Source organism: Populus nigra, chromosome 2 (assembly GCF_951802175.1).
Source record: "Populus nigra chromosome 2, ddPopNigr1.1, whole genome shotgun sequence".
NCBI classification, from domain to species: Eukaryota; Viridiplantae; Streptophyta; class Magnoliopsida; order Malpighiales; family Salicaceae; genus Populus; species Populus nigra.
In genome coordinates, this window is record NC_084853.1 from 581,292 (window position 1) to 591,143 (window position 9,852).

Consider the following 9,852-nt stretch of genomic DNA (forward strand, 5'->3'; position numbering starts at 1 on the left):
TCTCATACTACAAAACTTGAAATACATTTTAACATGTTTTAATGATTAGTTAATCAATTTTGAAGTCATCGTAAGTTATGTTAAGTATTAATATTGTTGTTGGATTAGGCTGTTTTAAGTGGCTTGCTCGATTTGTTTGAAGTTGCAAGCATAAAGATTGAGTTTAGAAACAATGAAAATCATCAATTAAATAATGTTTTTGCCTAAGAGAATGCTATTTTTGATTACTACTATTATGAACTTCACTTGTTGTTATGCTTTTAATTTTTTGTTTGTAGTTTTTTTTTTATGGTTTAAATAAGTTGTGTTGAGCATGCTTAAGCTATAGTTTTTGTTTTTAAGTTTTAGGCATTTTATGGGTTTAAAGTCTCTACTGTCTTTTTCTAGGTTTGCATTGCTTTTTTGGATTGATGTTCATATGTTGAACATTGCCATACGTACTTGTTTTCCATGTCTTTTTGATTGTTTATTAGCTCTTACACATACGTTTTAGCTTATTAATCATTAATTCAGGATCCCATGGGTTTAAAAACACCAAAATCATGCATTTGATTTATGGTTTTTTTCATTTTATTTTTCACAAATAATCAAATAATCGTGACATTAGGTTGTTTATTGTGTCAATCCAACTCCAAAATCTTGTTTGAGTGTTGTTTTTTCATGCTTGTGTGCCTTATATAACGTGATTTATTATGGTTTTGAATCTATGTTTTTTGGGCTTTTTCAAGTGTTATTAAGTAAATTTAAATGTTTTTCCTCTTTTGATTTTTGTTCTTTCTTTTTTGATCTTGGGTCATGTTTGCGAATTAGGAATTTGGGTTAGGAAACCCAACCCACGTGTCTGGGATGAGTTCATCTTTAATAAGACAGTGTTTGGATGGTTTAAAATTTTCAAAATAAAAAACACAATATTTTGTCCTTATGTTGTATTTGCCAAACATAGTTTTAAGGTATTTTTTAAGTCTCTGATTTTTAGTGAAGGACATGTTTGACAAATACACACTACTTATTTTTTAAAAATATTTTTTTTTATGTCTTTGCCAAATAAACCTCAAATGTATTTTAAAATCCTAAAAAAAATTAAAGAAATTATTTACGCATCTCTCATATCATTTCCAACCACTTCATTTAATATGCAACTTAGTGGTGGTTAGGATTGATGATTTCCAACCACTTCAATTAAAAAATCAGGTATTTTCTCGTCTGGTACGTGTTTTGCTTTATTTTTTATTATTTAATTTAATTTTTTCATGCTAAACCAGTCGAATCCACGATTCTTGCTGCAGACGACGCACGTTCATGCTCTCATAAGGTCATCATGACTTCCAGCAATGTCATCTAATATCTTTATTTATTTCCAGCACTTCGATCTCAAGTGTTTAAGCAATTGATGTGCCTCCAACAGTAATTTTTAGTAAATTCACGTTTTTAATTCCTTTAATCCATTATTTATTTGATTCTTAATGATACTAAAAGCCCCTTTATAATCATTTTGAGGGTTTGGCTCAGTGGTCAACTGTGTGACTTGTTCCGTTCCCGTTCCGAGTTCGATCCTCTATATGCATGCCTGTCATCCTCGTGGTGCCTTACCTGCTTACTGGGCTTGCAGGATGCTCAGTGGGCCGTGGAGAATAGTCGTGGTGCGCGCAAGCTCGCCCGGACACCCCACGATAATAAAAAAAAAGAAAAAAAGTATTTTTTTTGTTTTTTAAAAAAGAAATTAATTAAAAATCCAAAAAAAAAAATACTTGAAATCTCCAATCTATTATTTATTTACAGTTGATTTTTTCTATTTTCTTAAGTTTGGTTTTTTTATATATATTATTTTAAGAATCCAAAAACATAAAAAAGGCATATAAATTAAAAAAATATAAGATGTATTTTAATTTGAAAAAAAAAAAAAACACTTGTCCCGGCCTGGCCAAGGTCCACGCAATGGCGTTTTTCTTTTAAGAAAAAAACAAAATAATATTATTTTTATAAAATTATTGATACAAGACATTTGCGAACCGACTGATACGGATATAAGAAAATAAATGGACAGGTACGGTCACTCTCCATTGAAAGCAGGAGCACGACCATCCAATCCAAGAACGAAAACGACGGATATGGAATACACGACCATAGAACAAGGGTCGCCGTTGCTGTTGCCGCATGCTTTAAATGTGTGTTTCTCTTACTCTAGTTTCTTCACAAACCTCTGCAACGTCACTTCTTCTGCTAGCACACGACACCGACCCTCATTGGTATAAAAACAAGTTATAGACTAGGAAGACAAAATTGACGTCTCAGAACCTAGGAAGGGAGAATGAAAGGAAGCAGGACCAAGGGAACAACCACTATTGAAGTCGGAGCTGATGGGGTGGCTTTAATCACCCTCATCTATCCTCCTGTCAATGCACTCTCTTCTGATGGTATTGTCACACTTTCTTTTCTCTGAATTAAGTTGGATCTTGTATGTTTAGTTCATTCTATGTGGACCCTTTTGATATGTGAACTTGATTTCTTGTTTTTTTGGTTGGCTGGCGGTCTAATTTCAGTGTGTTTGTTGGATTATGAAATTTTTTAATTTTTCAAGTTCATGAATGGCAATTGGTTGAGGAAAAAAGACAACTGGCTATAAATTAACAGATTCAAAGGGGTCATTATTGGTGGTGATTTTCTCTTACCCTTTTTTCAGTAACGTAGTCTCTACAGGCATGGAGGAATTAAATTTAAAATTGCTCTTTTTTTTCTAGGATCAGGATTGTCAATTTAATTTATAATTTCACATTTCAACTTCTGTTTAGCAAGACAAGTAACAGATAATTTCTAACAAAATGGTGGATGCCATGCTGCAATTATTTAGGGGGTAAAGGGCCTCTATCCTCGTATTCTCGGTGTTATATGATTAGTTGTTCAAGGAATTCGGAGACCATCTTCGAGGTTTATTTTCTCACTCTGGAAAATTTATTCTCCAGTTGTATAAGGCTAACTTGGAATAATTAATGTTTCTGGTTTAAGCCGATGACTGATAGCATTTGGAATCACCTTTTGGGTTCCCGTGTATTCTTATTCTCCTCAAATCTGTTTGCGAAAGCAATTGGCATCTTCCAAGACTTGCTTGATGTCGCGGTTACTTATTTGTCTTCAGTTACATGATGTTTTTCAATGACGCTGATAAGATTTGGAACTTATTTATGTTGCTCTCATCCCAGTGTTGAACAGCTTGAAGGACAGTTATGAGCAAGCTTTAAGAAGAGATGATGTGAAGGCAATTGTTATAACAGGTATCTATTAAGAAATTATTCGTAAAAATTTCAAGGAGTTTGTAGGACATTTCCAAGCATCAGAACTGAACGAGAATGTGAGATGTCAAGCTAAGATGTCATTTTAATGATGCAGGTGCGAAGGGAAAGTTCTCTGGTGGTGCTGACATTTCTTCTTTTGAGGAAGTTCAAGAGGCAAAAGGTATGTTCAGTATTTTTTGTCTTGTGCTCAAGATATTCTTTCTTGTAACTCCAATAGAATCTCCTTTATGTTTTCTCAGTGAATGAACCAAAACCTGATTTTATATTCTCTGAGGTTCTCGGTGACACTTTAGAAGGTACTCTTGGTTTATTCTTCTTCATTCTTCATGGCTTAAATATCCTCAAAAGAAGTTTCGCCAACATATTTCAGCTATTTGAATAGTTGTTTTGCTTTCCAGCTGCAAAAAAACCTTCAGTTGCTGCAATTGATGGCCTTGCCTTAGGTGGAGGACTAGAGGTTGCAATGGTATGCCTTTCTATATATACTGATTTATCATTTTACAATTGATTTCTTCAGATGATCTGATGTGCTTGCTATGCCAGGCTTGCCATGCTCGTATCTCAACCCCTACTGCTCAATTAAGCCTACCTGAACTTCAACTTGGACTAATTCCTGGTTTTGGAGGTATGTCAGTGGGATCTTTACACTTTTGTTTTGAATGCCTACTTTTTTTGTAAGTTCAACAAAATAAAAACTTTTGCATTGTATTTTACACTTTCTTGTAATGTTCAATGGTTTGCATTTTAGTTATTTCGATCAAGATGTCAAGGAAAATCAATAGATGACCATTATTGTTTTCTTGCATAAAAAAGAAATCAGGTGGAGGGGTATAGTAAGGCATAGTGCTCACTAAATCAGAATTGATGAGTATATAGAGTGAGTAATTGCTTTAGGAGTTGTCGAATCTGCAAGGCATGACACCTTGGCAATTTTCAAAAGTTAATAATAAATTCCAGCATAAGGATGTGCATTCTTGTAAAATCTGATGGTAGGTGTTTAAGACAACACGTCTAGTGAAATAAGAATGTTAAAACCATTTACTTTCTAGGCAAAGAATGATAAATCAATGATGATATAGGAAGTGAGAGATAGTTTTGATGGAGGACAAGGTGAAAGTCAGTTAAGATGATTTGGTGTGTCAAGACATGATATCATAGCCATGAAATCTAGAACATGTGACTCCACATATGGTATGCTCATTGGAAGGGAAAGGGTTTGTTTTCATCTTGCTATGAGAGCCTAATGATCCTATTTACAGAAACTAAATCAGAAATTTTGTTGCTCTTAAATCATAGACTTGTCATTTATATTTTGTGGTTAAACATGCACAAAAAGGCTTTTGTATGAGTTACTCATTTAGCACATCTTTTATCATTTTAAGTGAGTAAAATCTGTTAGAGAACCTGCCGATTAACATTCTTACACATAAAATGGAAGGATGAAACTCCTCAGATTCTTCAGTTAAGGTGATAGGAGTGATGCTTACTTTCTCCTTTGGTGTTTACTGTTATTGTTGTCATGTTTGCCCATAAGCTGTCAATTCTTCCTTCAACAAAGTTACAGTATACATCTCGGACTTGACAAATGGTTATCTATCAGGCTCATTTTCCTTAAAAAAGGGTTTTCTTTTCTTACTTCGATTGTCTCAGGAACACAGAGACTTCCACGTCTTGTGGGTATCACAAAGGCCCTTGAAATGATGCTGGTATGTTTGTAGCTAGGTCTTCCAGTTTCTTGATCCATGTGTTTCTTTAGTTGCACAGCTGTATAATAATTAATCAATCTCCATCTCCCCTCCCTGCATTTAGACATCAAAACCAGTAAAGGGTGAGGAAGCTCATGCCCTGGGCCTTGTGGATGCTGTTGTTTCACCAAATGAGTTGGTAAGTACTGCACGTCAGTGGGCCCTTGATATCTTCGAGTGTAGGAGACCATGGATTGCTAGCCTTTACAAGACTGAAAACTTAGATTCCCTTGGCGAGGCAAGGGAAATATTCAAGTTTGCTAGAGCACAAGCCCAGAAACGAGCCCCTAATCTTTTACATCCTATAGTTTGCATCAACGTTGTTGAACATGGCATAGTTTCTGGTCCACGTGCTGGACTCTACAAGGTCCTTGCCTGAATTTTTTTTCTTTATCCTCAAATTGTAGCCAATTCAACTGTTTTATAAGTTGTCTGATGTTGGCAGGAGTTTGAAAGTTTCCAAGAACTTGTGCGTTCTGACATCAGCAAGAGCTTGGTCCACATCTTCTTTGCTCTGCGTGGAACAACCAAGGTTCTAGTGCAATTTTACTCATGGAATTGTTGGCTATTCATCTGCAGTTTTTAGTAGATCTTATAATATGCTTTCTGTCAGCCATATTAATATGTTTTGCAACCATTAATATTCCTGCAAGATATATTTGGTCAAGTTTGCTGATTTGTCGTCTTCTTAACTGTTTTGTGGATACTCCTTTTAATCCTAGAATTCAACAAGTAGGTTCACTCATTCTGATTGAGTCAGGAGTTTCGATTGCAGAGATTGGTTTCTTGTTAGTAGGTTTGTTCTTTTAGTGTGCGCCAACTTAGTTTTCTCAAGAATTGAATTGAAAATAAATTGATGCAATTGAATTTCCAGAGTCATCAATACATGTAATGGCTATCTGGAATCTGAATTTGTGGAAGATATTTGTCTACTTGTTCAAGATTGGTCTGGCACTTGACACTCCACATACTTTTATTTCAAAACCTTGATCAGCTCTTGATTTTGAACAGGTTCCAGGAATTACTGATCTGGGCTTGGTACCTAGACGAGTGAAGAAGGTTGCTGTGCTTGGTGGAGGATTAATGGGTTCGGGAATAGCAACTGCATTAATTCTCAGTAATTATCCAGTGATCCTGAAAGAAGTAAATGACCAATTCTTGCAGGCTGGTATTGGTAGAGTCAGAGGTAGAGCCAGTGCCTTGTCTTGAGATCATCTTTTAATTTATCATCTTGTAACTCAATTTTCATTTGGTTTACATAATGAGGTTCTACTGTTGTGAGTAAATATTCTCTTTTTTTTTTTTAATTCAGCCAATCTCCAAAGTCGTGTCAAGAAAGGAAAAATGACACAAGAAAAGTTTGAAAAAACCATGTCTCTTCTCAAGGGTTCTCTTGATTATGAAAGTTTTAAAGACGTGGACATGGTCATAGAGGTCTGCATGTTCATCTGATTTAACTTTCTTTTGGTACTTTTGAATTTTCTATCCTGAAATTAAACAACTCTATTCTCATTATTTGTTCTTGATGCTTGAAACAGGCTGTGATTGAAAATGTTTCTTTGAAGCAACAAATTTTTTCTGATCTAGAAAAATATTGCCCACCACATTGCATACTTGCCAGCAACACTTCCACAATCGACTTGAACTTAATTGGAAAGCACACCAAGTCGCAAGATAGGATTATTGGAGCCCATTTCTTTAGGTAATATCTGGTGTAGAGAAAGAACTTTGTGTTTTCACCTTTTGTTTTTGGCTTAAAGAATCATTTGCGCTTCTGATGCAGTCCGGCTCATGTTATGCCACTTTTGGAAATTGTCCGTACCAAGCAGACATCTCCTCAAGTTATTGTGGATTTATTAGATGTTGGGAAGAAAATAAGGAAGACTCCAGTCGTGGTTGGAAATTGCACAGGCTTTGCTGTCAACAGGATGTTCTTTCCTTACACCCAAGCTGCTATTTTACTTGTTGAACATGGTGTGGATCTTTATCAAATTGACAGGGTGATCAACAAATTTGGAATGCCAATGGGCCCATTCAGGTACCTAATTCATTGGGAAAAAATGTAACCATTTTCCCCTTTTTTTTTCCTGGAGAAAATACATTTCAGTTCATCTTGGTATCACTTTATAAAATATATGATTTCTCACCTTGAATGACAACAATTTTTCACTTTTCATGCAGGTTGGCTGACCTGGTTGGGTTTGGCGTCGCAATTGCAACTGGCATGCAATTTGTTGAGAATTTCCCAGAGCGAACCTATAAATCTATGCTTCTCCCACTAATGCAAGAGGATAAGAGAGGAGGTATTTTTCTTCTCTGGTTAATCTATTAATTTCCTCCTGATGAAACATGAATAGAAAGTAAAACTTTAGTTGCAAAAGCTTGAAAGACTGCATCAACTCTTTAATGGGATCCATCTTAATAACCATGTTTCTCTCTGAAGCATTCCTTATTCACCATGTAAATCTCAGGTGAAACTACTTGCAAAGGATTCTATTTGTATGATGATAGGCGCAAAGCTAAGCCAGATCCTGAATTAAGGAAATACATTGAGAAAGCAAGAAGCATTTCTGGTGTTGCCGTTGATCCCAAGGTATTCACTCTCTTTTTCTCACTTACTGCTTTTGTAGTTCTAGGTGTTGTTTTCATCCTACCTAATATGGATCCTGACCTCAAATAACAAAAAGTGTATCTTCTAGTGAATCTTCTCTCCCTCTCTCTTGCTCATTCTGGGTCATTAATGTTTGTTACAGCTTGCCAAATTACCAGAAAAGGACATTCTGGAGATGATATTCTTCCCAGTAGTGAATGAGGCTTGCCGAGTCTTTGCCGAAGGCATTGCAGTCAAAGCTGCTGACCTTGACATTGCATCTCTTATGGGAATGGGTTTTCCACCTTACAGGTTTGGTTTTTACAGAGTGAAAGGGTTTCTTTCCTTAGTTTAGGGTCTTGCTCTGATCAATTTGTTTTATTTGGACCAGGGGGGGCATTATGTTTTGGGCTGATTCTTTTGGATCCAAATACATTTACTCAAGATTGGAGGAATGGTCAAAGACGTATGGAGAATTCTTTGAACCATGTGCCTTCTTGGCTGAACGAGGTGCCAAGGGTGCTCCTCTGGTGAGAGACCTGAATTTCTGAATATGCTTATCACATGATTAGAAGTACGAGTGCATGAGTGAGTAGATGAGTTATAACATATCACGCATCGCTTTATCATCAGTGCTGTCCTTAAGATTGCGTAGGACTCGGTCACTGAGACCCTTGCCCTGTAGATGGCAGGTGGTAGCAGCACTGTGCATAGAATACCAATAACATATATTTAAGACGCAAAACTTCGTAGCCAGTAAATTAACGAGTTCTAACTATGGTTTCAACGTATTTGTCTCCAACATTTCCTGAATCATATCCGCCCCTTCAAAAGCAGACTTGTTTTTAACAGCTCAAACAGATAAAAACCATGTAACATGTCTGTATTCTGGACGGATCGTTTACTTGAGGATACGTAGCTGCATGTACTTTGGATTGTGTTTAAAACATGTATAGTGGCTACTGAGTGTCTCAATGAAGCAAGTGCCTATTTGTTTACCAATTACAACATATTAGCTGATTGTTTAGCTGTTCTTGCAGATTAATCTTGGATAGCGAATGATATTTGTTCTGTTTTGTTACAGAGTTCTCCGGTGGAGCAAGCCAAGTCTCGGCTGTAAGATTTAACTTGCCTGATGCATCACCAACTGTTGGAAGTAAATGTTTCCTGATCTTATTCCCTCATGTGCTCAGTATTTTTTGCTGATGAGAAATGAGAGCATAGACAATAATATTTATAAACAGGTGAATAAAAATAAATTAAATTCTTAAGGTGAAGATTATTATCGTATGATTGTCCATTATTGATCTTCGGAGATGTCAAAACATAAACAGTAGGCAGTGTGGTGAATCTCAGGCGGCAAGGGTGTTTTTTTATTTTTAATTCAATGCATCAATCATCTCTGTTGAAGGCTTCTTTTTTTGTTTTTTTCTAATTCAAATGCAGCTAGCGAAAAGAAAGAATGAAAATGGATAGCAAAACTCAAAACTAGAACCAAGCTTCAAGTAAATTTGCTTGAAATTAACGAAATAAATTAAGAGAAGGGAAGTGAAAATGTGGTTAGGGAAACAGAGTTTAAGTAAATTAGAAAGATTGTACTTCATTTCAATCTAGACTTGTAATATAAATTAAATTAAAATCATTGTATTACTCAGTTTTTCTTATTACTATAATGGCTACAATAAAATCTTTTCTAATTTGAGTTTGAGTTAGCAAATTCTTTTTTCTCTTTCATTTCTTCTTCATTTTAAATAGAAAAATAAAAGAGATAATTATTTAATTTTTTTTCCTTTTCTGTTCACAATTTAAAAACACCAAATTACCACCCTATCACTATGATTTCATAATCATAGCCACCACCATCCTTCGTAATATCACCATGCATATTATCATACCATTATTATTTTTATGGTAATTTCTTTGGTACCAACCCCTATTTAATATTTTTAACATTATTATTGAAAGGATATTTAAAAATATGATAGCGATTGTTTTTTGCTGGAATATACATTTAAATAATTTTTTTTATTTTTAAAAATTTATTTTTTGATATCAGGAAATCAAAACAATCTGAAAGATAAAATTAATTTTTTTTAAAAAAATTAAAATTTAGCTAACTTTCATTTAAACCAAACCCAAATACAGACTAACCCCATTGAAACTACCACAACCATAAGCTATGTAAAATTTATAAACATTATATTCTTCATTATTAATATCTTATAAG

At 34.9% G+C, this 9,852-nt stretch overlaps 1 protein-coding gene across 2 annotated transcripts; it reads left to right on the forward strand.

Moving 5' to 3' along the window:
- The first annotated feature begins 2,045 nt into the window (after positions 1-2,045).
- On the forward strand, positions 2,046-8,902 carry LOC133682850 (glyoxysomal fatty acid beta-oxidation multifunctional protein MFP-a-like). Of its 2 annotated transcripts, XM_062106389.1 has the most exons (18): positions 2,047-2,414; positions 3,198-3,269; positions 3,385-3,450; positions 3,530-3,586; positions 3,689-3,756; positions 3,834-3,915; positions 4,941-4,996; positions 5,100-5,402; positions 5,481-5,567; positions 6,047-6,221; positions 6,348-6,469; positions 6,574-6,737; positions 6,819-7,073; positions 7,217-7,338; positions 7,507-7,628; positions 7,789-7,937; positions 8,017-8,155; positions 8,710-8,902. In XM_062106389.1, the coding sequence occupies exons 1-18, from the start codon at positions 2,309-2,311 to the stop codon at positions 8,743-8,745; spliced, it is 2,181 nt and encodes a 726-aa protein (XP_061962373.1). In that variant the 5' UTR covers positions 2,047-2,308; the 3' UTR covers positions 8,746-8,902. The 2 variants fall into 2 exon arrangements, with proteins under 2 accessions (XP_061962374.1, XP_061962373.1); XM_062106390.1 differs by lacking the exon at positions 3,689-3,756 and having other exon boundaries at positions 2,046-2,414; positions 3,808-3,915.
- Positions 8,903-9,852: the final 950 nt, after the last annotated feature.

Coding starts and splice junctions, on each gene's coding strand:
- LOC133682850 (XM_062106389.1), top strand. CDS start 2,309: ATGAAAGGAAGCAGGACCAAGGGAACAACCACTATTGAAGTCGGAGCT. Junction 6,738..6,818: donor ATTGGAGCCCATTTCTTTAG/GTAATATCTGGT, acceptor CTTCTGATGCAG/TCCGGCTCATGTTATGCCAC. Junction 7,339..7,506: donor GCAAGAGGATAAGAGAGGAG/GTATTTTTCTTC, acceptor TGTAAATCTCAG/GTGAAACTACTTGCAAAGGA.